The sequence below is a fragment of the Macaca thibetana genome, chromosome 4, assembly GCF_024542745.1.
Source record: "Macaca thibetana thibetana isolate TM-01 chromosome 4, ASM2454274v1, whole genome shotgun sequence".
Taxonomy (NCBI): domain Eukaryota; kingdom Metazoa; phylum Chordata; class Mammalia; order Primates; family Cercopithecidae; genus Macaca; species Macaca thibetana.
The window spans coordinates 37,179,760-37,206,112 of record NC_065581.1 but is presented as its reverse complement, the minus strand read 5'-3'; the positions used below and the strand labels follow the sequence as shown (position 1 = coordinate 37,206,112).

General features: G+C 49.3%; 2 protein-coding genes across 3 annotated transcripts in view; one reads left to right on the top strand and one right to left on the bottom strand.

Annotated features, from left to right (window-relative positions):
* Positions 1 to 26,353, bottom strand: part of SRSF3 (serine and arginine rich splicing factor 3) — a 400,608-nt gene that overhangs the window by 212,767 nt on the left and 161,488 nt on the right. The gene's annotated exons all lie outside the window — the stretch shown is intronic.
* ETV7 (ETS variant transcription factor 7) lies at positions 1,729 to 25,299 on the top strand. 2 transcript variants are annotated; one of them, XM_050787793.1, is made up of 8 exons: positions 1,729 to 2,594; positions 4,422 to 4,557; positions 15,181 to 15,345; positions 17,690 to 17,815; positions 19,689 to 19,919; positions 22,187 to 22,329; positions 24,502 to 24,602; positions 24,716 to 25,299. In XM_050787793.1, exons 1-8 carry the CDS (start codon positions 2,589 to 2,591, stop codon positions 24,831 to 24,833), a joined length of 1,026 nt encoding a protein of 341 aa, XP_050643750.1. In that variant the 5' UTR covers positions 1,729 to 2,588; the 3' UTR covers positions 24,834 to 25,299. The 2 variants fall into 2 exon arrangements, with proteins under 2 accessions (XP_050643750.1, XP_050643751.1); XM_050787794.1 differs by lacking the exons at positions 1,729 to 2,594; positions 4,422 to 4,557 and having other exon boundaries at positions 15,257 to 15,386.

Genomic DNA, 26,353 nt, shown 5'->3' with positions numbered 1-26,353 from the left:
ATCCCAGCACTTTGGGAGGCCGAGGTGGGCAGATCACAAGGTCACGAGATCAAGACCATCGTGGCCAACATGGTGAAACCCCGTCTCTACTAAAAATACAAAAATTAGTTGGGCGCGGTGGCACGTGCCTGTAGTCCCACCTACTCAGGAGGCTGAGGCAGGAGAACTGCTTGAACCCAGGAGGCGGAGGTTGTAGTGAGCCAAAGTGATGCCACTGCACTCCAGCCTGGCGACAGAGCAAGACTCTGTCTTAGGGGAAAAAAAAAATCACAACAATATGAAAAGGTTTACAACAAAAACCCTTTCTCTTATTTTCTACTCTAAATTCCAGTTATGCTTTTTAGTTTTTATGTATTCTTCCAGAGGTTCTTTGTATAAACACTAGTTAATACATACACACACACACACATATATACACACACATATATTTACATACAAGAGGTAGTAATACACACTGTTTCGTACCTTGATTTTTTTACTTAGCATGGGTGGTCAGGCCCTGTTCTGGGTGTTTTACAAATGTTAACTTACTTATTCATAACAACCTTATGAGACAGGTATTATTATTTGCTCTTTTTCACTGTTAAAAAATTGAGGCAGTAGTTAGTAGAGGGAGGCAGTAGAGGGGTTAACAAACTTGCTCAAGGGCACACAGCCAGTAAATGACATGGTTGGGATTCCAAACCAGGCAGGTGTTCCTAAGTCTAGATTATTATCCACTATGCCATACTGCCTCTTGGAGAGCTTGCCATGATCCACAGAGAACTCCATAAAGTGTTGAACTGTATTCAGTTAAATGAATGTACATAATTTGGCTGGGTGTGGTGGCTCACATCTGTAATCCCAGTGCTTTGGGAGCTGAGGTGGGAGATCACTGGAGCCCAGGAGTTGAAGGTTAAGGTGAGCTTTGATGGCACCACTGCACTCCAGCCTGGGTGATAGAGTGAGACCCTGTCTCTAAAAAAAAAAAAAAAAATTTCTGGTGGGCAGATTGCTGGGTGAAAGGAAAATGCATTTGTAACTTTGCCAGACCTTGCCGTGGGGTTGCACCACTTTACACTCCCAGTGGAGTGCCTGTTCCTCTCAGCCTCTCCAGCAGATTATGTTATTAAACTTTTAAATTTTTGCCAAATTTATGGGTAAAAATTTTTGTCTCAGAATAACTTTAATTTGCACATTGGAAATAGTGAGTTCGTCTGAGCATCTTTTTCTTTCTCTGCTGCCCAGGGTGGAGTGCAGTGGCACAATCACGGCTCACTGCAGCCTCCAACTCTCAGGCTCAAGCGATCTTCCAACCTCAGCCTCCTGAATAGCTGGGGCTACAGGTGTAGCCCCACCAAGCCCAGCTAATTTTTAAAATTTTCGGTAAAGACAGGATCTCACCATGTTGTCCAGACTGGTGTCCAACTCCTGGGCTCAAGCGATCCTTCCACCTTGGCCTCCCAAAGTGCTGGGATTACAGGCATGAGCCACTGCGCCCTGGGCATCTTTTCGCATATTCAGGAGCCACTTGGCATTTCCTTTTATGTGGACTGTTTATTCATATCCTTTGCTCATTTTTTTTCTACTGGGTTTCTGGCCTTGTTCTTACTGGTTTCTTATTGCTGGCCTAGAGCTGGTGATAATATATCAGCGCTAAGCCTACTTTGTAACAGCATCTACACCGTCAGATTTTCAGCAGAAGGTTGTTAATGCTTTTCTTTCCTTTTCTTCAGTGTCTGCTGGTTTGTTTTTATGCGCACAACCTCTCTTGAGACAGGGGGAGCTGAGACAGATGGAAAGGGTGATGGGTGGCCAGGCACCAACTCTGGAGCACTCAGAGGCCCAGGAAAAGGTGTCAGTCGGGATCTCGGAGTAGTCTGGTCCCGCTCAGGAGAGCACAGCCGCTCTGATGGTGGCGCTACGGTTCCGGACCTGTGGGGCCTCCGCGGGGCCAAACAGCAGACCGAGACAGTATCTATCGGGGCCGGGAAGGTCACCCACCCCTAAACGGAGAGGCACCAGGCCCAGGAACACCCCATGGGCGGCCCCTTCCCATCCCATGTGCGGAGACTCACAGGGTCTTGCTCCTGGGCTCGGGACCATAAGAGAGGCAGCTGGTCCCGAGTTCAGGACTAGGGGTCCCCTTAGCTCCTCAGATCCTGCAGAATCCCACCTCTGCCCCAGTGGGAGCCAAGGCCTGGTCGCCAGAGGGGCTGTCCACCGGCAGGAGGCTGTGTGCAGGATCCACGCCTCCCAGGCTGGCGAGCGGGAAGCGCCCCGGGGTTGCGCTCGCGCGGGGCGGGCCCCTGCCCTGCCCCTAGCCCGCAGCGGCGCGAGTGGAACCGCATCCCGCTCTTTCGTTTTCGTTTCCCGGAAGGATAGCGATTACCGGAGCGCCTGGCGCCCCTGCCCGCCTGCGGGGGACCCTGGCGCACACGCCTTGGCGCTTCTCGAAAGACATTTCCTCCCACGCGACCTTCCAGTTCTCGGAGCCAGGTTAGGGGTTTGGGGGAGGAGGACTAGGAGCGCGGGCCTAGGGCCCCAGCAGCCACAGCCGGGGAAGCGCTCACGACAGAAGGCCGGTGGCTTCCTCACCTCCACCTGTAATGCAGGTAAGAGCCTGGCGGCTGAACACGCAGCGCGCACGCGGAGCCACCTGCTCCCTCATCCTTTCCCCACTATCCAGATTTCCAAACCTATTTTATCAGACCTTTTACCTGGCGGGAATCTCTCTTTCCAACACATTCCTAAACCTCACAACCCTTTCCACCTCCAGACGCGGGTCACCGCCCCTGACTCAGTGTCATACACAGCTCTGAAGGCATCACGCACAGCCCCTGCAGGCCCTTTCTGCAGCCCCCTTACCACTGGTCGTCCCTACACCAACCAAATGTGAGGTCCTTGGAAGTTCCTGCGCAAGCCGGGTCCTCACAGCTGGTGAACGCATTCTCTCGCAGGGAGCCCCTCTTTAGGAGCCCCTCCCCACTCGCCGGTTTCCTGGGAGCCTCGGAACTGCCCCCAGAGCTGGGGCCCCGTCCCACTCCAAGGCCTTTCTCCACTCGCTTCTCGCCAAGACCCATACCCGTTTATCAGACCCTTCCCTGGCCTCCATGCTGAAACCCAGGAGTCTGATCCTCAGCAGCTCCATGGCTGGCGTTTCTCACGCAGTTACAGCCCCGGAATTCCCCGCTCCTCTTACTTGGATGGGGATAGAGGAGTAGACAAAGAGCCTCCTGCAAGTCCTAGGCAAGTCCTAGGCAAGTCCTGTGACTTGAGCCCCTTCTCCAGCAAGGTAAGCTTTCCTTTCCCCGTTAGGAGGCAGCCCCTGAGGTCTGATTACTTGGGAAACAGCACCAAAGGGGGTCTGGCTGGAAATGAAGTGAGAACGACCCTGGAAGGTGTTGAATCCCCTTTCGCAGCAGCCAAGGCTTCTGGAGTTCTGCTGGCTCCGATCCAAATTCTTTCTCAGCAGATCGCTCTCCTGGGATCCCAAGAGATGAATGTAAAGCTTTTGACAATCCTAGAGTGAAAAATGACTTGATGGAATTGGTTTCACTTTTCCTTTCCGTGCTGTGGCAGCCTGTGGCTGGGCATGAGCCCCAAGGAGCCTCCTATTCCTACAAAATCCTGCCACCTTCTTCATTTTCTCATCTGGATGGATGAACCCCCGTCATCTCTGGGGGCCAGGCTGATTGTTGAATTGTAAAGATACAGGCTTCCCGTGGTGAGACCTTAGGATTCAGAAATTTATCCTTTTTTCTCTTTTGAAAATGGTGTGTGTTTGTTCTGAGACGGAGCCTTGCTCTCTTGCCCAGGCTGGAGTGCAGTGGCGCAATCTTGGCTCACTCCAACTTCCGCTTCCCGGGTTTAAGTGATTCTCCCGCCTCAGCCTCCTGAGTAGCTGGGATTACAGGCGCCCATCACCACGCCTGGCTAATTTTTGTATTTTTTCGTAAAGACGGTGTTTCACATGTTAGGCTGGTCTCAAACTCCTGACCTCAAGTAATCCACCCGCCTCAGACTCCCAAAGTGTTGAGATTATAGGTGTGAGCCACTGCACCTGGCCTGTTTGTTTATTTCTGATTTAAGGTCTTTTGATACTGGCCTCTCAGGTTTCCTGTGTTGTCCTCACCAAGGATCCAGTGAGTATCCCTAGGCTCTCAGATTTCAATCATACAAGTCTTGACAGGGGATCCCTCTTGGAGTTAGGCACATGCATGGAAAGCTTGAATTGGAAGGATGTCATTTATTGTGCCCACTGGGTACAAGATGTTGATGGTACTGGGTTGAAGATATACATGGTTCCTACCTTTAAGGTTGATGCAGTCTATTGGGAGAGATAAACACTCTTTCCCTTCCAAAAAAATTCTTAAGACATTTAAAGATGGCTGAGCCTTCACCAAGACGCTCTTCTTCTGTCCTGGTTTCTCTCTCTCTAGGAGGGAGAATTGGCTGGTTCTCCTATAAGCCCTGTGGCAGCCATGCCTCCCCTAGGCACCCACGTGCAAGCCAGATGTGAAGCTCAAATTAACCTGCTGGGTGAAAGGGGGATCTGCAAGCTGCCGGGAAGACTCCGTAAGTAGAGGGGAGGAGAAAAGCTGAGTTTTTAAAGGTAAATTTTTATTTTGTTTTAGATCCAGGGTCTTGCTCTGTTGCTTAGGCTAGAGTGCAGTGGTGTAATCACAGCTCATTGCAGCATCAACTTCGAGCTCCTGGGCTGAAGTAATCCTCCCACCTCAGCCTCCCCAATAGCTGGGACTACAGGCATACTGACTAATGTTAAAATTTTTAGTAGAAATGGAAATCTCACTATGTTGCCAAGGTTGGTCTTGAACTCTTGGGCTCAAGCTATCCTCTCACCTCTGCCTCTCAAAGTGCTGGGATTACGGGGTGTGAACCACTATACTTGGCCCTTAAAATTAATTTTTTTTTTTTTTAAATAAGAGACAGGGTCTGTCTATGTTGCCCAGGTTGTTCTCAAACTCCTGCGCTCAAGCAATCCTCCCATCTCGGCTTCCCGAAGTGCTGGGATTATAGGCACGAGCCACTGTGCCTGGCCAAGATTTTATATATATCTCATAACATAACTTTGGACCGCATAAATATATACAATTATTATTTATAATTTGTCAATTAAAAATTTAATTTTGGTCAGGTGCCAAAATTAAATTACCTTCCCTCTGTTTGCTGCTTCTTTGCTGAGTTTTCTTTAGCTTTTCCTTTGTGATGGAGTGTTGCTCTGTCACCCAGGCTGGAGTGCAGTGACATGACCTCAGCTCACTGCAACCTCCGCCTTCCTGGTTCAAGCTATTTTCCTGCCTCGGCCTCTCAAGTAGCTGGAACTACAGGTGTGCGCCACCACGCCTGGCTAATTTTTGTATTTTTTAGTAGAGATGGGGTTTCACCATATTTGCCAGGCTGGTCTCAAACTCCTGACCTCATGATCCACCTGCCTTGGTCTCCCAATGTGCTGGGATTACAGGTGTGGGCCACTGTGCCCGGCCAAGGTTAGAAATTTTAACACAACTTCTAAGAAATACTTTCTAATAGTGAAGCTCAAGCACAAGACCCACAACTCTTCTCTGAGCCCTGGGAAATCCTATTTCCCTAAGACTAAACTTCGTAAGTTCAGAAGCTCACTAAATATCTACTGAATGAATGAATGCATGAATGACTCGGGATCTCTGTCAAGAACACCAGGACCTCCAAACAATGCAGGGTCACTTCTGTGGGCCCTTCTGAGATGGCCACCAGATATTCCTGCACACTTCTAGGGACAGGCATTTTATCATCCCCTCTTGAGGCAGCCTATTCTCTGGTTGCATAACTCAGGGTGCAGGTCATCGTGACCTATTTTCTCCTAGATTAGAACTCCTGAGCTACCAGTTCTGTTGCCTTGGGTTAGATTTCCCCAGGAGCAAACCCTAAAATACTGGTGAGGAGTGGGGAGGAAAGACAAATAAGAGAAAGAAATCCCAGAGGTGTTCTTTTGGGCCAGTTAGCACCATGGGGTCTCTGGGGACAGTGAATCCTAAGTTATTCCAACCAATGGGTAAGGGGGTTATCCACTCACTTCCCTTCCATGACAGGACGAATGCTGTTTCCAGGGGTATTGGCTCTCCAGCATTTCCAAGTTACCCTGTACACTGGCTAAGGGCTTCCCGCAGCCAGAAAGAACCCAAGGCAGAGTCAGATGGGGCATTTGGCAGCCTTCAGAGTGCGGAGGTGAGAGGCAGTGCCTATGGGCAGGGCCCCAGCAGCGTCTGCTATACCTGTCATCTTAGATTCCATGACTCATATTTATTGGAACATCTGCAAATATTCAGACAATACAGTTCTGGCCCTTAGTAAATATCTGACAGTTTTAAAAGATAGGGGATGCCAAATGACTCATTTTCCTGTCAACAGCATCCCAAACAAGCCAACTGCTGACACAAAATGAGGGTTCGACTTTTCAGCCCTGTTGGGGGTGATCTCAGCCCAGTTTCCCAAATTTCTGGAAGCTGGATTTCCATCTCTGTCCATCTCGCTTGTTTATACCCCATCACCCACCCCATTCCCTCCCCTACCTCCAGCCTCCCTTTTAGCAGTCAGGACTGATTTGCCTCAGCAGGAAGTGAACAAACAAAACACATCTTGTTTAGCCTTGTGAGCTGACGCTAAGAGGAACACGGAAGTTATTTTCCTGCAGAGCTCCCTGTTTTGGTGTTGATTTTCCTGACAAAGATGTGTAGTAAAGCCGTGGAAAGTCCACTCTGAGGACAACTGTGATGTCCAGGGTTGTGGCAAGGGACATGAGGTCTACTGGGATGGAGGAGTGGGATTCATGGAGATTCACAACTATGCTTCCCTGTATGGAAATGGGGAACAAAAGAGGATTCTCACCTCCCCATCCCTGGTCCACGGCCATGAGGGTCTGCCCAAGGCCAGAGTGAGTCAGGAGCTATGGGGGCGGGGGGATGCAGCTGCAGGGCAGGGACAGCTGGCAGTGCAGACTCTAGGACCACTTTCAGAACTGGGCTGATGTCACAGAGGAGTGAGTCTGGGAGGAGTTGATGTATCCTCAAGGGACAACTTGGGAGAATTTTGAGAGGAGGCAGTTCAGAGATGGTCACCACCATGGCCTCATTCAATGACAGAGAAACTGAGACTCGGGGAGGGCAAGGGTCATCTGTGATGCTACCGGCCAGACTAGGCCTCCAACCCAGGACTCTTACTTCTCGGTCCTGCATCTCTTCTTTTCCCTGGAGCTTATTCCCCAGAGAAAAGGTCTGTGAACTTCTCGCTTTGGATGCAGAGGAAATGAGACTTCTTTGTGTTTTGAAATTGACTTTCAAAGCTCCTAGCTGTAAATAAGCCACGGGAAGAGACGTAGAGTGCCATGTCCTATATTCAGAATCACAGGGAGAGGGATAATACCTCTCTGTGACTCCCTGGAAGTGTAAAGCAGGAGAAATGGGCCTTTGGGAAGCTTGAACAGATTTTGGGTGCCCATGCTCAAGTTCACATCCTTCACGTGTGAGAGAGTTCCTGGGCACTTCATTTAATAGATCAGCGTTAACAATTGTGGCTTCCTGGTATTCCAGACCAGGGCTTCTCAGAGTTTAATGCACACATGAATCTCCTGGGAACCATGTTGAAATGCAGATTCTGGTTCAGCAGTAGGTCTGGGATGGGGACTGAGATTCTGGAGATTTCTAATAAACTCTGCAGAATCTAATAAACTCTGCAGAAGGTAATGCTGATGCTGCTGGTTTGAGAACCACATTTTAATTATTTTCAAAATGCTGGTCAAGACTTACTAAGGAAGTGAAATCAACTTAGTGGACCAAGATAAATATTTTAAAAAATTGAAATAGAACAACACATCAGGGTGCATTATAAATAGTAAAGGTAGCTGAGATTTGTGACTACTTTGTTTAGGCTATTTATATATATATATGTGTGTGTGGGTACAAAATGTATTTGTTTACCATGGGTTGAGGTCAAAATGGTTTGAGAAATGCTGCCCTAGATCATGGCATATGAGAAGCAGGAAACCAGATGGATGTGGGTGTAAAACACCAGAGAGGTGGGGTGGAATGGGAGGATGGAGATTAAAAGCGAATGTTCTAATTCACTGGAACGTGTGAGTGTTGACAGTGACATCATCACCTGGCAATGAAAAGGAATATGGTGGTGAGGACCCAAACAAACAGATGGGGAATTGCAAAAACTATTAATATGAGGATAAAGAACCTCTCTCCTCCCTAAACACAAGGTCAGGGCTAGATCATATGCATCTTTGTGCAAATTGGAAAGACCCCTCCTTTGGGGAGAAGCCAATCAAAGTCCTGGCTGGATTTCACCTCCATCCTCCCATTCCCCTCCTCTGATGGTATCTTTGTGCAGTAGACAATGTGAACTATATGCACTGGCCCCGACCCCCACAGTGATGACCATAAAGCTTGGTGTGATTACCAAGAAAAGGATTATCGGCTAAGAATGGGGCCAAGTAGTGGGGTGACGGATTTAAGGGGTCTCTGGAGACACAATGACATACAATAAACTAAGGACATGGTAATTGATAAGCCGTAGTCATCACGGCAGAGAAGCAAGCTAGTCTCTCTGTGTTCAGGCTGGGCTCCGCCAGTGAGGATGCTGATAATCAGCATAAAGGCCATGGTTTGAGTTTTCACTCTTGACTAGGCATTGTGATGGGCATACCGTATTTACTATCTGATTGAATATATTCAGTAGGCGTGGAGAGTAGCTTCTTTTGTTATCTCTGCCTTACATTTGTGAAAAGTGGGCCTTAGGTGAATTATCTTGTCCAAAGCCACCCACCAGTAAAATGGTGGAGCTGGGATTCAAACTGGCATCCCTTAGACCCCACAGCTGCCATTTGCTTTGAGAAACTGCCTCTAGCCTCAGGTTATGATAGCTCCCGTTTTTAGCATACTGGCCAAGCACTTTAACTGTCTCTTGCATTCTTCCTGCGAGAGGATCCTGCAAGGTAGGGAAAAGCCAGCTGTTCATTCTGATTTGGTTGCTGAATGCTGGTCAGGCTCTATGGCTCCTGGAGCTCACTAGACCCAGTAAAGTACAGGGGTGTGGTGGGAAGTGGTGGGAAATAGCTTTGGTCAGGTGGGGAGGGGCACTTTGAGGGGTCTTGAAACCAGGACAGAGGGTTTTTGACTTGATGGGCTTGATAGTTGGGAGCAATAGTTTCTTCAGCAAGAGAGTAAAAGGGATGCTGTGGGAAGAGAGGTCCAGTCGGGGTGGGAGTCAGGGGCTGGAGAAAGGGCAGGCAAAGAAGCCCTGGGGGTGACTGCATACTGCTTTGCTCAACTCACTTATTTAAGCAATTTATTTTTGTTGAGCAGTTACTACGTGCCAAGCATTGCTGTAGGGGCTGGAGAGACCACAGTGACTGAGCCAGGCAAAGTCTGTGCCTCCTGGAGCTTACATTCTAGTTGGGGATTCAGGTGACTACGTAAAGAAGCACTATGTTCACAGATAAGGGCAGTGGAGATGATACAGCTGGGAGGTGGAGGGGAGCCCCCACATCTAGCTCTGCTCTGGAAGGAGGTAGGGGACACAGTGGTGACTCTTCAGGGAGACACCTGAGCCCTCCAATTGTGTCCTGGACAGGCAGCTCCTCTTGCTGCCCCAGCCAGGGGGCTCTGTCCATATCTGCCTTGGGAGCTGGGAGTCAGGAGCTGGCCAAGCTGGAAATCCTCAGTAAGCAGGCCACTGGGCCAGGAGAGTGAGGTGACAAGGTGACATTTGCCTGGAATCTTGAGAGACAAAGATGGTGAATGGGAAAGAAGTGAAAATGCAGTGGATTATTGCCAAGAGAGGGAGAGGCCGGGGGCCGATCTGCAGGGGAAGTCCCACATTCACCTTAGATTGGGAAGGGGAGTCCTAGTTGCTCTCATCCCGGCAACTAGGTCAGGGAGACTTCTTGAGGGTGATTGACGCCTTAGTTAATACCCGCCAGGTGTTGGACCCTGTGCTACGCATTTTACACATATTACCTCATTGACATCTATAGCTCCATGTATGTCAAAAAGCACATGCCACATGCCAGATGCTGCTCTTTAAATGGATTATCTCATAGCATCCTTGTGACAGCCCTGTGTGGACGGTACAGTTTTTTCCATCATCCTTGGTTTTACCGATGACGAAACTGAGGTACTGTCATTTAGGTCACATTATTTACAAGTGGCCTGGCAACATCATCTATGCTTTCTGTTGCTGTTCCATGTTTTTACTTTTTTTTTTTTTTTTTTTTTTTTTTTGAGATGGAGTCTCACTCAGTCACCCAGGCTGGAGTGCAGTAGCTTGATCTCAGCTCACTGCAACCTCCACCTCCTGGGTTCAAACAATTATCCTGTCTCAGCCTCCCAAGTAACTGGGATTACAGGCACGTGCCACCGTGCTTGGCTAATGTTTTTATTTTTAGTAGAGATGGGGTTTCACCATGATGGCCAGGCTGGTCTCAAACTCCTGACCTTGTGATCCACCTGCCTCGGACTCCCAAAGTGCTGGGATTACAGGCGTGAGCCACAACACCCAACCTTCTTCCTTCTTCTTTCTTCTTCTTCTTTTTTTTTTTTTTTGTTTTTTTGAGACAGGGTCCCATTCTGTTGCCCAGGCTGGAGTGCAGTGGCACTATCATAGCTCATTGCAGCCTTGAACTCCTGGGCTCAATCCCTCCCTCCTCAGCCTTCTGAGTAGCTGAGACTATAAGCATGCACCACCATGCCTGGCTAATTAAAAAAAATTTTTTTTGTAGAGTCAAGAGTCTTAACTATGTTATCCAGGTTGGTCTCAAACTCCTAGGTTCAAATGATCCTCCCTCCTCTGCCTCCCAAACTGCAGGAATTACAGGCCTCAGCCACCACAACTGGCCAGGAATCACAGTTTTGAATTTTCAGGCTGACAGCCTCCAATATGGTGAACTAGGGGAACTACACAAAAAATATGAGTTCAGGTACAATGCAATTGGCGGTTGACCCCCTAGCCGCAGAAGCCCTGGCTGGCTGTGGAGGCCTGCCCTCGACCCCTCAGGAATCTGCCCATCATGTGGCCTCCACATTTTACACTAAGTCAGCTTTCAGCATCTAATGTATCACCAGACTCATCTCCCAGCGAGGCTCCAAATTCCTATCTTCACCAGCAAGGCATCCTTTTCCCTGCACTCCTGCTATTAAATGATATCTTATTCTTCTCTGATGGTACCTTTCCCTGACTATTGAGGTGACATGTCTTGTCACATGCTTATTGGTGGATTTGCTGTGCTGCAGGGGATCTCACCTGGCAGCAATTTTGCTGCTCCCTTCCCCCTGGGGACATTTGGGCCGTGTCTGGAGACATTTTTAGTTGTTGGAACTAGGCTGGCGTTGAGTGGATAGTGACCAGGGTATTCCTAAACATCCTACAACACACAGGATAGGCCCTCACAGCAAAGAATTATCAGTCCCAAAGCATCAATAGTGCTGAGGCTGAGAAATCCTGCTTTGCTGGGATTGCTGGGAAGATTTTTTTTGTCTTTAAAAAAAATCAATTTACAGATGCTCTTGACAAGGCATTAACCTTTTATCTATCATCTGCATTGCAAATATTTCCCCGAAATCTATGTTCTTTTAGTTTTGTTTATGGTATCTTTTGCAGCAAATACAGAAAATTAATGTAGTCAAATGTGTGTTTCGTTTTTATTATAGCCTCTGTGTTTCCTGTCATGGTTGAGGTCCCCTCCGCTCTTATTGAGTGCATATGGTTTTTGATTTCTACTATATTAAGATTTGTATTGTTCTATTCTTTAGGCCTTTAATCTACCTACAATTGATTTTTGTGAATGTGAATGGTGGGAGGTTATCGGGAGAAACCCCACCCCCGATATTTATTGTGGGTTATTTTCTATTTCCTAAGTGTCTCAGCTGGTTTGAGAAATAAAGGGAAAGAGTACAAGAGAGAGAAATTTTAAAGCTGGGTGTCCGGGGGAGACATCACACTTTGGCATGTTCTGTGATGCTCCCCAAGCCATAAAACCAGCAAGCTTTTATTAGCGATTTTCAAAAGAGGAGGGAGTGCACGAATAGGGTGTGGGTCACAGAGATCACATGCTTCACAAGGTAATAAAATATCACAAAGCAAGTGGAGGCAGCGCAAGATCACAAGACCACCAGATGGGGTGAAATTAAAATTGCTAATGAAGTTTCGGGCATGCATTGTCATTGATAACATCTTATCAGGAGACAGGGTTTGAGAGCAAACAACCTGTCTGACCAAAATTTCTTAGGCAGGGGAATTTCCTTGTCCTAATAAGCCTGGGAGCACTACAGGAGACCGGGGCTTATTTCATCCCTTCGGCTTCAACCGACCGTAAAAGGCGGCCACCTTAAGGAGGCTGTCTATAGACCTACCCTCAGGGATGTTCTTTGCTGAGAAAAAGAATTCAGCGATATTTCTCCTATTTGCTTTTGAAAGAAGAGAAATATGGCTCTGTTCCACCTGGCTCACCGGCAGTCAGGCTCCAAGTCTTTTCTCCCTTGCTCCCTGAAGATTGCTGTTATCCTGTTCTTTTTTCAAGGTGCCCAGATTTCACATGGTTCAAACACGCATGCTCTACAAACAATTTGGCAGTTAATGCAATCATCACAGGGTCCCGAGGCGACATTCATCCTCCTCAGCTTACGAAGATGACGGGATTAAGAGATTAAAGTAAAGACAGGCATAGGAAATCACAAGGGTATTGATTGGGGAAGTGATAAGTGTCCATGAAATCGTCACAATTTATGTTCAGAGATTGCAGTAAAGACAGGTGTAAGAAATTATGAAAGTATTAATTTGGGGAACTAATAAATGTCCAGAAAATCTTCACAATTTATATTTGTGTTCTTCTGCCGTGGCTTCAGTCGGTCCCTCCGTTTGGGGTCCCTGACTTCCTGCAACAGGAGGTGAGGACCCAAAAATATTTTTTTCCAGGGGGAGAATCAGGTTTTTTTTTTTTTTTTTTTAATATTAGATTAACTATCCTTTCCCTCTGAATTAAAATCCTACCTCTGTCATGTATTAACTTTACAAAATACACATACACACATTTGTATGCATGTGTGTGTGCATGAACACTTACTTACTCCTAGGATCCACCTTTTTTTCCCAGTGATACTTGCCAATCTTAGCATAAGACCTTTCAATCTTAGTTACATGGCTTTGTCATATGTAGTACCACAGAGGCTAGTTCTCACATGTATTCTTTCTTCCCGTCTTAAATCATTTTTTTGGCCATTTCAGACGTTTACTTTTTTCTCTTATTTATTTTTAGGTCCCAAAATAGAAGTAAAGGAAACCCCTCCTCACTTTTAACCTGGGCTCTAGTGCCTTGCTTTCTGTTTTCTCGGCACCATGAGCACTCCTCGCATGCCGTCAGGAGGACTGTCGTTAGAGTTACCGGTTGTGGGACTCCTCCCTCCTGCCAGCCTGGTTCTGTGCCATGTCCCTGGCCCTGCACGGTGACTGACACAAGCTGGTGCTCATTAGATATTGGCTGAATAAATGAACAGTGAAGGATGCAGATCTCCTTTGTTTTAAATGTTAAAATTAAGTTCATTTCTTGTGTTGCTTTGAGTATAAGGGAGCAGAGGCTGGTCTGGTCTTTGTCATTGCCAAGGTGTGGCCTTGGACCCTTGCTTCTCTCTTCTGCCTCAACTTTCTTACCTGTAGAACTGAACCCAGTAAGCTCTGAGTCTTTATACCAGTGCAGTCATAAAATAGGATGTAAATTTATGTATTTTTTTGAGACAGGATCTCACTCTGTCACCCAGGTTGGAGTGCAGTGGTGCAATGATGGTTCACTGTGACCTCCCAGGCTCAAGAGATCCTCCCACCTCAGCTTCCCAAGTAGCTGGGACCACAAGTGTGCATCACTATGCCCAGCTAAATTTTCTTTTTTGTATATTTGGAGAGACAAGGTTTTGCCAAGTTGCTCAGCCCGGTCTCGAACTCCTGGGATCAAGTGATCTGCCCACTTTGGCCTCCCAAAGTGCTGGGATTATGGGGGTGAGCCACTGCACTCAGTCTATTTTAAATATTTTTTGCCCACAAAGGCAAATGTGTCAAGGGCTCATAAAGTCATAATGTAGCCCTGCTAAACACCACCCAAAACTTGGCATTAGGAGCATAGCGGTCCCAGGCAGAGTGGAAACGTGGGGAGAATCAGCAGCCATTTGTCTGGCTACTGCCAGAAATAAAAACACATGCACTGAAGGTGAGTGTAGGAGGCTCCCTTGTCCCCTGGGCTGTTCCCTGAGCAAACCTGATTCCAAGTTGGCACAATGGAGCAGAAAAATTCAATAACCAGACATCCCAGCTGTGCCTCATGCTTCCTGTGTGAGTGTGGACCAGTCACTTAACCTCTGGGAGCCTCATTGCCTCATTTGGGAAATCATAACACCCCTTCCTTTTTCTTTTTTTAGACAGAGTCTCTCTCTGTCACCCAGACTGGAGTGCAGTGGCGCGATCTCGGCTCACTGCAAGCTCCGCCTCCAGGGTTCACGCCATTCTCCTGCCTCAGCCTCCCGAGTAGCTGGGACTGCAGGTGCCCGCCACCATGCCCGGCTAATTTTTGTATTTTTAGTAGAGATGGGGTTTCACCATGTTGGCCAGGATTGTCTCAATCTGCTGACCTCATGATCCGCCTGCCTTGGCCTCCCAAAGTGCTGGGATTACAGGCATGAGCCACTGTGCCCGGCCAGTAACATCCCTTTCATTGGACTGTTCGGTCATTCAAGTAATCACTCAACATGTGTTTTTTGAGCACCTACTGTGTTCCAGGCACTGTTCTAGGTGCTGAATACACATAACATTGTGCCCCAGCACACCTAGTCCAGTGCCAGCACAAAGTAGGTTCTCGTTAAACACTTGTTGAATGAATGATTGGAAAACAGGTGGGGAGGAGGTACCAACAATAAATTAGTGAATACATGCATGATACATATATAATGATAAACACCAACATATGGTTCTATCCAGTGTAAAATGTCATTACAAAGAAGGTAAGGTGCTAGGAAGGAAACGAACAGGTGCCAGGGACAGAAGATGATGGGGGTTGGGAGCCAGGACAGGGGAGTATCTGCTCAGATGGAGTGCTCAGGGTAGGCTTCTTTGAGGAGGCCTACGGGGAGTGATGGGACTGGTTCTTGCTGGTTGCAGGCATCCAGCCCGCACTGTGGAGCAGGGAGGACGTGCTGCACTGGCTGCGCTGGGCAGAGCAGGAGTACTCTCTGCCATGCACCGCGGAGCACGGGTTCGAGATGAATGGACGCGCCCTCTGTATCCTCACCAAGGACGACTTCCGGCACCGCGCGCCCAGCTCAGGTCAGAGAGACTCACAGGTTTTCCTCTAAGTAGGAGCACTGGTAGGCCAGGACGGCCCAAATACCCCAGGGGGGTCCAGGGAGGGAGATGGAGGAGGTCTTCCTTGGGGAACCATGCTCATTTCCAGCACTGCAGATGCCCCTCTGCACACGCGTGTGTCTGGTGGGTCCTAGCTAGAGCAGGCCTTCGAGGCGAGGGAGTCCATTTGACCACGTGTTTTCAGAGCTGTAGGGGCCTGTTTTGCTGTCTCACTTTCTCTTCCCCTTATCTGTGGCCCTTGTCTCCTTTACCCACTTCCATCCTATTGCCTCCCACCCCCTACCCCTACTGAACAAAAAACCAACTAGAGAAAGATCAGATATTCATTCACACTGAGGTATAAATGGCTGGTAACAGCAAAAGCCTTAACTCTCAATATGACTTTTGATTTTAACCAGAAACTAGGTCTGAGGGCAAAGGAATGAACGTCAGATTACGGTGTTCCAGCAGCACGAAGTTTGTGGGGAGGGACTGGTGGTGGGAGGGAGGGTGGCCAGTGGTAGCGGGCAGCAGGGCCTTCCAGGAATCTCTAGAATTGCATTTGAGTCTTATTTGGCTTGTTTTCAGGTGGCTCTTATGTTTGTGCTGATTTGGTGTCTTTTTTTAAGAATTCGCTGATGTTTTCTGTGTACGCTGTCTTTTGGTCAAGCAGGCCCACAGTGTATGTGGCAAAGAGACGTTCTAAAATCTGCTGATTTGCTCCTTTTCTTCTTAACACGCACAGCCAGTCTCATGTCACATCCCAAGTTTTTTTTTCTTTTTTTTTTTTTTTTTTTTTGAGACAGAGTCTCACTCTGTCGCCCAGGCTGGAGTGCAGTGGCGCGATCCTGGCTCACTGCAACCTTTGCCTCCCAGGTTCAAGCAATTCTCCTGCCTCAGCATCCTGAGTAGCTGGGATTACAGGCGCGCGCCACCATGCCTGGCTAATTTTGTATTTTTGGTAGAGATGGAGTTTCGCCATGTTGGCCAGGCTGGTCTCAAACTCCCAACCTCAGATGATTTGCCCACCTCGGCCTCCCAAAATGCTGGGATTACAGGCATGAGCCACCGCTCCTAGCTGACATCCCAAGTTCTATCACCCACTTCCCTCCACAAGCCTCCCACCCACTTCCCTCCTTGAGCCTCTTGTAGCAGCTGCTGGAACTTTCGTCCCTCTAAGAGTTTGGATTCAAGAGCTCTAGTGGGAGGTGAGGGGAAGGTAGGGACAGAGAGACAAGGCTTCCCCACAGCCCTAATGGTCCTGTGCCAAGGCAAAGCGGGGAAGCAGGTGAGCTTGGGGCTGGTCCCCTTCATGCCCTTGTTCATCTCTCCATCTTCCTACAAGCACTCCTGGTGCTCGAGTAACCACTCTCTACATTGTATCCCGGTGGGTGCCTGGGATCCCCAGGTTGGCTCTCTACCCATGGATCCCCTCTTTCCTGTCCTACTATCAGCACCTTAGTCCAAGGTATGAGTCAAGGGAAATTTCTGGGACCCTGGACACAGCCCAATTCTGTTTTTTTTGTTTTTTTTTTTTTTTCTTTTTGTAACAGGGTCTCACTCTATTGCCCAGACTAGAGTTTGGTGGTGTGAACACAGCTCACTTCAGCCTCAACCTCCTGGGTTCCAGTGATCCGCCTGCCTCAGCTTCCCAAGTAGCTGGGACCACAGACATGTGCCACCATACCCAGCTGATTTTTAAACTTTTTGTAGAGACAGGGTCTATCCATGTTGCCCAGGCTGGTCTCTAACTCCTGGGCTCAAGCAATCCTCCTGCCTTAGCCTCCTAAAGTGTTAGGATTACAGGTGTGATCCATCGCACCTGACCTTTCTTTTTTTCAACCATTTATTGAAGCGGCTACTAATTCTGCCTTTTAGGAAGAGGCTAAGGCAGCTTTGCTCCTTAGAAGGCAGGGGCAGACTTTTTAAAAAGCTTGGAATCCCATGAGCCTTAGAACTGTCTCTGCCCCCAGAAACGTGAGGTACAGTGGTACAGTTTATGCACTGTGCACAAGCCCTCAGCCAAGGGTGTGTGCGGGGATTGAGAAGCAGCCTGACCTTGCAAGCTGCATGCCCTGGAGGCGGCCGCGTCTACTGGCAGGATAGGTTGTCTTTCTAAAATTCATCCACCACGGGAGCAGCAGCGTCCCTGCCCATCGCCAGCCCAGCCTCCTGTTAGCTGCAGCAGGAACCCCTTCGCCAGCAGCACGAAGCTGTGACAGGACATGCCAGCCCTCACCCTGAGGCAGGTGGCTGCAGGGGGCCAAGGCTGACCCTCCCCACGTGGCCTGTTCAGCAGCCTGCCCTCCCTCCCACCCATGTCCAGGTGACGTCCTGTATGAGCTGCTCCAGTACATCAAGACTCAGCGGCGAGCCCTTGTGTGTGGGCCTTTTTTTGGAGGGGCCTTCAGGCTGAAGATGCCCACCCAGCACTCTCCAGTCTCCCTGGAAGGTGAGGAAGCTGTTTGTGGTGCTCTGAGTACCTCCCTCAAATCAGCCTCACTGGGAGGGCAGGACGTCCTCAAGGCAAAGCAATGAAGGAGGTGGCCAGTGTGGGCAAGCTCCCCTCCCTCCCCGCCCCCACCTCCTGTCTGGGGTGCTCCTGGCAGCCCTCCCTCTGTGCTGCACCCTCCCTGCCTCCCACCTCCCCGTTTCTCTGCTCTCTCCAGCAAAGAGCTGTTGGTATCGTGTCTCAGTTTCCTCTCTGGAGCCCTCCGTGGAAACCACTCTTGTCAGGGTCTCCAGAAACCTGAAAATAAGGATGTCCATGCCATGGCCATTCTCAGTCCTGATTTACTGTGGCCTCTCACAGCCTTCGACCCTGGGGGTCACCTCTTCTTCCCCCAAAACTCTTTCTTCCCTTGGCTTCCAGGACACCCCACTCACCTGGTCTCCTCTACCCCACTGGTGTCTCCTCGACCTCCTGGTTTCTACTCTTCTCGCCTGCTTCTAGAAGTTGGGGTACCCCAGGGTCAGAGGACCTCTCTGCTTCTCTATCTGCACTCAGATGCTGGGAAATCTCATCTGATCCTGGATCTTAAACACCATGTGGTGCCAATGATTCCAATACATGCCTCAGCCTCTCCAAATTCCAGATATGTGCACCCACGCTGCCTGCCCCACCCCTCTACTGGGGCATCTAGTGGGCATCTCAACCCCCACAGCCCCTAAACCAAATGCCTGATATCCTGCCCTTTTCAGTCTTCCCCAGCCCCACAAACCCCGCCTCCACACTTCCAATTGCTCAGACGTCATTTCTACCCCCACCCCCACTCATCCCACTGTCCACAAATCCTGTCAGCCCTACCCTCAAATCTATCCAGAATCCAGCCTTTTCTCATTCCTCCCCTGCTGCCCCGTTCCAGTCCCCACTGCCTCTGGAGAACGTCCTCACTGGTCTCCTTGCTTCTGCTCTTGACCTCCTGTGATCTGTTCTCCACAGCGCAGGGAGATTCAGAAGTAGGTCACATCACTTTTCTGCTCGGCATCTTCCAGCGGCTCCCTTCTCACTCGGAGTCCAAGTGCAGTTCTTCTGCTGACTCCTGCCCCTGCCTTCCCCTTGCAGCCTTCTCTCTCTTGCTCCTGCTGCTCCAGTCACATGGGCTTTCTTGTTCATTGGACAAGCCTGAGATGCTCCTGCCCCAGGGCCTTTGCAATTACTGTTCCCTCTGCCTGGCATCCCCTCCCTGCTCTAGAAACCCACAGATCTCACTCCTCTACCTCCTTCAGGTCTGTTCAAATGCTAATGTCAGGGAGGCCTGAGCAGCCTCTCAAAAGTGGCAACTCCTGCTCCTTTCCCAGATCTCCCTCTCTGCCTTAGGGTGATTTATTTTGTTCTCCCCACATTGTATACTGTTTCTGTTTCCTTTTTATTTTAACCATCCATCTCCCCTGCTCTCAACTAGCATAGAAGCTCCCTGAGGGCAGCGGCTTTTGGGGGCTCAGCGATATATCCTCAAGATTCTTAGAACAATGCCTGGTTCATAGAAGGCTCTCAATAAATACTTGGGCAAATGGAGAGGTGGGATAGAGCGCCCATGGGTTCTAGACCTTTCTCTGTCACTGCTTGGCTTTGCAGCCAGTTTCACAGATGAGGGAACAGGCTTGACAGATTGTTACTTGTGTGGGAGCTGGGGTTAGCACCTAGGCTGTCTGGCTCTCACCCACTGCCCCCCACTGCCTCCCTGACCTTCTAACCAGGGGTTGGACAGAGGAAGAGCATCAGGAGTGCTGCCCCACAGGGCTCCCAGGCTCACCATTGAGGGATTGAGTTGGGGAGGCTTGGGGCCCACTGCCTGCTACCACTGGTGCTCATCTGCTTGCAGAGGTGACTGGCCCTTCTCAGATGGACACCCGAAGTGGCCACCTGCTGCAGCCACCAGACCCAGGGCTTACCAGCTCCTTTGGCCATCTGGATGACCCTGGCCTGGCCAGGTGGACCCCTGGCAAGGAGGAGTGCCTCAACTTATGTCACTGTGCAGAGCTCACCTGCAGGACCCAGGGGGTCTGTGCCTTCCCTGCGATGCCACAGGCCCCCATTGACGGCAGGATCGCTGGTGAGTGGGAGGCTGCTCCTCTGGCCATGGGAAGGTGCCCTGAGTCTGAGTCCCAGCGTCACGAGTGATAAGGACAGGGCTATTTTGACCTGGTGATGGGAGGTCTGTGGCTGGGGGATTTCGGAGTCCTGCATGACAGGACAGCATGACTGTCCTGTGTGCTGGCCACAATCTGGTTACAGCGGGCAGTGATACCTGGGATCACCAAGCCTCACCCTGTCTCCCACAGAGGGACAATTTACCAGTCATATTCTGACACTCACATTAGCATGGAGTGCCACACCTGCCTTTTAAAACTTTATCTATTTTAAAATAATTGAGCATTCGTTATGTGCCAGGCATGGTTCCCAGGCCCTTATTTAATTCTACAATGGCCTTTTGAGTTTGGTACTATTATTAGCCCCATTTCACAGATATGGAAATTGAGACACAGAAAGGTTAAGTAACTTCTCCAAGATCACACAGCACTGGTAGAGTTGGGATGTGAACCCAGGCAGTCTGGCTCCAGAGCCTGAGTGCTAACCAAATGATACACTTCCTCTCTGCATTCATTGTTAAAGGATTAGCAGGCAGACAACCTGACAGACTGACAGGTAAGCTGAAGGGTGTTTTTCTAGTCATAATATTTACACTGCATTTCTTCTTCTTCTTTTTTTTTTTTTCCAACTTTTAGGTTCAGGGGGTACATGTGCAGGTTTGTTACATGGATAAATTGCGTGCCACTGAGCTTTGGTGTATGAATAATCCTGTCACCAAGATACTGAGCATAGTACCTGATATGTAGTTTTTCTTTTCTTTTCTTTTCTTTTTTTTTTAAGATGGGAGTCTTGTTCTTTTGCCCAGGCTGGAGTGCAGTGGCAAAATCTCAACTCACTGCATCCTCTGCCTCCCGGGTTCAAGCAATTCTGCTGCCTCAGCTTCCCAGGTAGCTGGGATTATAGGCGCCCGCCACCACACCCGGCTAATTTTTGTTTTATTAGTAGAGACAGGGTTTCACCATGTTGGCCACAGGCTGGTCTCAAACTCCTGACCTCAGGTGATCCACCCACCTCAGCCTCCTTTGGCGCTGGGATTACAGGCGTGAGCCACCGCACCCAGCCTGTGATAGGTAGTTTTTCTGCCCTGGCTCTTCCCCTGTAGTGGTCCCCAGTGCCCAGAGTTTATCGTTCCCATCGTTATGTCCACACATTTATTCTATGAAGCCACAGAGTGGGCAGAAGCCTGGCTTTTGGGTTGGAAATGACTAGAAGTCACTAAAAAACAATGATTGGCCCAAAACATAGAAATGATGAATACTTGAGGTGATGGTGTCCTGAATACCCTGACTTGATCATTATACATTCTATGCATGCAACAAGATCTCACATGTACACCAGAAATATGTACAAATATTATGTATCAATAAAACACACAATGATTCACAATAATTGGATTTTTTTTTTTTTTTTTTAAAGAGACTGAGTCTCACTCTGTCGCCCAGGCTGGAGTGCAGTGATGCAACCATAGCTCACTGCTGCCTCAAATTCCTGGGCTCAAGGAATCCTCCCACTTCAGCCTCTTGCAATTACTGTATTCTTCAATTATAATGCTTAACATTCTTCGTGCACTTACACTATCCCAGGCACTGTGCTGAAGGTTTTGTGGTCTATTATGTTACCTAATTCCCTCACCACCCCATACCAGGAAACTGGCTCAGAGGCGGTTGTGTAACTTGCCTGCAATGACCCAGCCGACAGGCCCAGGTCCTGGGATTCAAGATCACACAATTGCTCCCAGATGCCCACTTACCCTCCCAATGGCATGCTTGGTTTTCCTGAACTTCACCATTAGGGAACTTGAAGGGGTGGATATTATAATTAATAGAAGTCCAGGGGGCTAAGTGGGCCAGGGGCAGAGAGGGACCTGCGGTCAGGGGCCTGGCCACTCGGCCTGTGGGCCCAGCACCTACCCTCACGTGGCTCTGATGTCGGGTGGAGCCGGTCAGACTCCCCGCTTTGCCTGCCACTTAGGAGCTGGGCAACGTTAGACACCTCTGCACCTCTGAGCCCATTTCCTCACCTCTTCCTGGGGATAAAGGTAGCCACTTCCCAGACTCATGAGACAATGCATGAGGAGCCCCGTTAGTGGCCGTTTCTGTGGATACCATCATTTTCACCATTCTGCTGGTGCTCCCAGGGCTCTGGCCAGGAGGCCTCCAAGAGCGCCTTTCTAACACCTGTCCTCACAGCTCCAGTGAAGCTGCCTGCACTCCCTGTGCTAAATTGCAGACTGCCGGCTGCTGTGGGAATATGTGTATCAGCTGCTCCTTGACCCCCGGTATGAGCCCTACATCAGGTGGGAAGACAAGGATGCCAAGATCTTCCGAGTTGTGGATCCAAATGGGCTCGCCAGACTCTGGGGAAATCACAAGGTGAGCCTTGGCCGGCAGGATGGTCTCGACGTAACCAGAAGGCGACAGAGTTGGGAGTCAGAGTGAACCGCTAGCACTATGGGACAATCATCAGCTGATGGCGCCTTCACCAGCAGCCCCAGAAGTGTCAGGATAACTTTATTTGGGGAGCTATTGAGGGACAGGCAGTTACCTCTTATGGACGGGGAATGTCTCTGAAACTGAACAATTGTGTCTTCTCATTGCTTAATCTTACCTTTGCTTAGCATTTTAGCCTTTAGAAGCATGTTTACATGAACTGCACAGTTAGGCCAGATGAGGAAGCTGCTTTCCTGCGGGGAGCTGGACAGAAACCCAGGTCTCAGGCCCAACAGGAGCATCCGATGTCAGGCCTGGAAAGGCCTGGGGATGACTGAGGCCAGCATTCCCATGAGGAGGAATGCCTGTACCTAAATGGGCGTCTGCAAGATGATCTTAGGTGGTTTAATATCCTTATAATTATTTATTTTTGAATTACGATTACAAAATGTATCTACCGTGACTATCTCATGATTTATAGCAGTGATATAAGGAATGTAGCCTTTTAAAATAAATAGATTTCTTTAAGTAAAAAAATCTTTTAAAGAAAACTATTAATGATAATGATAATCATCAATTTATAGCCTTTCCTAAGATGTAATAGTGCCTGATTGCCAGGCATTGCCCTGAGAGCTCCACTTGTATTAATTCATTTAATTCTCATACCAACCTCATAAGAGGTTTTATCAAATGTGGAGACTGGGGCTCAGTGAGGGCTAACAACTTGCCCCAAATTTACCTGCTATGTAAGAGGCAGAGCAGGGACTTGAACCCAGGCTGTGGGTTCAAGAGCTAAGAGCAATATTCTATTACTCTTAGCAGTGCTGGTGGCTGGAAGGATGCAGATGACTAAAGTTCAGTGGATGTATTGGTCTAATCCTCATATAGAACAGGGAGGAAAACAGGCCCAGAGAGCACCAGTTCCATTTAATGAGCACATACTACATGCCATACATTGTGCTAATTGCCTTCATGGATTAGCTATTAATAATTTAATCCTCGACCTGTGCGATGGGTGTTCTTCTCATTATGTAGCTGGGGAAGCAGACTCAGAGTGGTCCAGAAACTTGTCCAAGGTGACACAGCTGCCAAGCGCTGGAGCTGGGGCTGAAATCTATGCCAAACCCCAGGCTCTTTGGCCCTACCTCATACTGCCTATCCCTGAGAGAGAAAGAAATGACTTGGCCAAAGTCATCCAGGGTGTGGCCTGGCAAGGCCATCCATGCCACCCCACCATGCTGTCTCTCTGGTTGCATTTCCTGCAAATATATCTATATCTATATCTGTATCTATAGAACAAATATATATATTTGTTACTGTTGTGACATTTGCTATTTAAAAGTAACATGCAGTTCACTCCCACACTATGTTCTCAGCCAAGTAGGCAAGAGAACGCTTCTTTCCTTCCTTCCTTCCTCCCTCCCTCCCTCCTTCTTTCCTTCCTTCCTTCCTTCCTTCCTTCCTTCCTTCCTCCCTCCCTCCCTCCCTCACTCTTTCTTTCTTTCTTTCTTTCTTTCTTTCTTTCTTTCTTTCTTTCTTTCTTTCTTTCTTTCTTTCTTTCTTTCTTTCTTTCTTTCTTTCATTCTTTCTTTCTTTCTTTCTTTCTTTTTCTTTCTCTCTCTTTCTTTCTTCTTTCTTTTTGTGATGGAGTCTCACTTTATTGCCCAGACTGTAGTGCAGTGACACGACCTCAGCTCACTGCAACTTCTGCCTCCCAGGTTCAAGGGATTCTCCTGCCTCAGCCTCCCGAGTAGCTGGGACTACAGGCATGCACCACCACACCTGGCTAATTTTTGTATTTTTAGTGGAGACAGAGTTTCACTATGTTGGCCAGGCTGGTCTCAAACTCCTGACCTCAAGTGACCTGCCCACCTAGGCCTCCCAAACTGTTGGGATTACAGGAATGAGCCACCCTGCCCAGCCCCATCATTTCTTCCCCAACCTTCCCCCTCCTTCCAAACTCAAGTGAGCACTCATAAATCCTCACAGATCCCTGGAATGAGAGGCTTAAGAAGCTGTCCAGTCCACCCCGCTCCCTTACAGGGTGGAAAGTGAGGCCTGGAAGGAGTGGGACATGGAGAGCAGGGCTGATGTGGGGGCTGCTTTGCTTTCCAGAACCGGGTGAACATGACCTATGAGAAAATGTCTCGTGCCCTGCGCCACTATTATAAGCTTAATATCATTAAGAAGGAACCGGGGCAGAAGCTCCTGTTCAGGTGAGTAGCCTAGGGGATGTGGTGAAAGGGGGACACAGAACTGGGGTTGGGTGGGCTGAAATCCCCCTGCAACTGGGGCAGGAGATGATTTGCAGTTGGGGCCTGAATTCTAGATTTCTAAAGACTCCGGGAAAGATGAGCCAGGACAAGGACATCCACCTGGAGCCGCTGGAGAGCCACGAGCAGGACAGAATGGAGTTCAAGGACGAGAGGCCAGAAATCTCTCCATGAGGGGCAGGTGGACTCCAGGCACCCGGTACCGATGGGGCAGGGACCGAGTCTCCTATGAAGGCAGCCTCCTCCTCCCAGCAGAGCAGCAGGATCCCCAGCTAGACTCTATACCCACAGGATTACAGCCATTGCTTGGGAGGGCTGGGAGGCCTCCCATCCAGGACACTGGGGGCAGGAGGGTCATCTTTTGGGCAGGGCGATCCTGGGGCTAAACGGGGTACAGGGGAGTGTTCTCTTTCCTGCTGCAGCCCCGGGAGAGGAAGCCAGGCACCGGTAGAGCATCCAGCCCCACCCCTGTAAATGGAATTTCCAGGATGAAGGGAACGAGGTCCCTCAGTGAGCCTCAGATTTCCTCACCTGCTCCTGAAAACCCCGCGCTCAGGGGCTGATGCAGGAAATGGGAAAAGTGTCAGTGCTTTGAGGCAGCACGAACAGCCTCCATAATAATAAAAACAATGCTAGCTGACGTTTCTTTCTTTTTTCTTTTTTTTTGAGACAGTCTTGCGCTGTCACCCAGGCTGGAGTGCAGTGGCACGATCTCGGCTCACTGCAACTTCTGCCTCCCGAGTTCAAGAGATTCTCGTGCCTCAGCCTCCCGAGTAGCTGGGATTACAGCTGCCCACCACCACCCCCAGCTAACTTTTGTATTTTTAGTAGAGACACAGGGTTTCACCATGTTGGCCAGGCTTGTCTCGAACTTGCGACCTCAGGTGATCCTCTTGCCTCAGCCTCCCAAAGTGCTGGGATTACAGGCGTGAGCCACTGTGTCCAGTCGATGTTTCTTAAGTGTTTGCTATGTGCCAGGCCTTGTGCTAAGGGCCTCTCGGATATCTTATCTCATTTAATTCACTCGGCACCTCCCTCGGGCATGAAGGTGAGGACACTGAGGGGGAGGCCTGCGGAGCTGGCCTGCCTCTCCAGAACCCAGGGCTTCGACCTGTTTTCTTTCAGCACCTCTGACTGTATGTGGGCGCTTCTTAACCAGGCCCCGGCCCCACCTGTCTGCTCGTGGCATCTTCACTGGATAGTCCATTTCACTTGGCCCAGCCCCCTCATCCTCAGTTTTCAGTGACTATGACCCAGTGAAGACTGCCCCCCGTACCCCCGTACCTGTGGCTTCCTATGCTCCTGTCCCTGTATCTGCTGTGGGACTTTGGGCAAGGTGTTCCGCCTCTCTGGGGCCTCAGGTTTCTCGTCTGTAAAATGGGGCTCCTTCTCCTCACCTGACCTCCGCGTTGTCAGAAAGCTTCCATAAGGCCATACTTGTGAAATGCTTAATATTTGCCTGCTCTGGGGGGAGGGCTTAACCTGTGTTAGCTGAGACATCTCTGCAGACCAAAAGCTGCTCTGAAGCATGAAAACACCTCGGTCCAGTGGGTCAGCTTCTCCCTCTGTGCCCCAGCCCCAAGTACTCACTGGGGCCTCCTGAGGGCCAGAGCCTCTGTCCTTGCAAGCCCTCAGGTAAAGCTCGGGGAGGAGAAGGGAGTATTTTCATTTAACCAAGAATAGAACTCCCTGGA

Bases quoted from the DNA above. Each gene is read 5' to 3' on its own strand.
- ETV7 (XM_050787793.1), top strand. The intron at 17,816-19,688 runs GTGAGGAAGCTG...ATCTGCTTGCAG, and splicing joins CTCTCCAGTCTCCCTGGAAG to AGGTGACTGGCCCTTCTCAG. The intron at 24,603-24,715 runs GTGAGTAGCCTA...CCTGAATTCTAG, and splicing joins GGGCAGAAGCTCCTGTTCAG to ATTTCTAAAGACTCCGGGAA.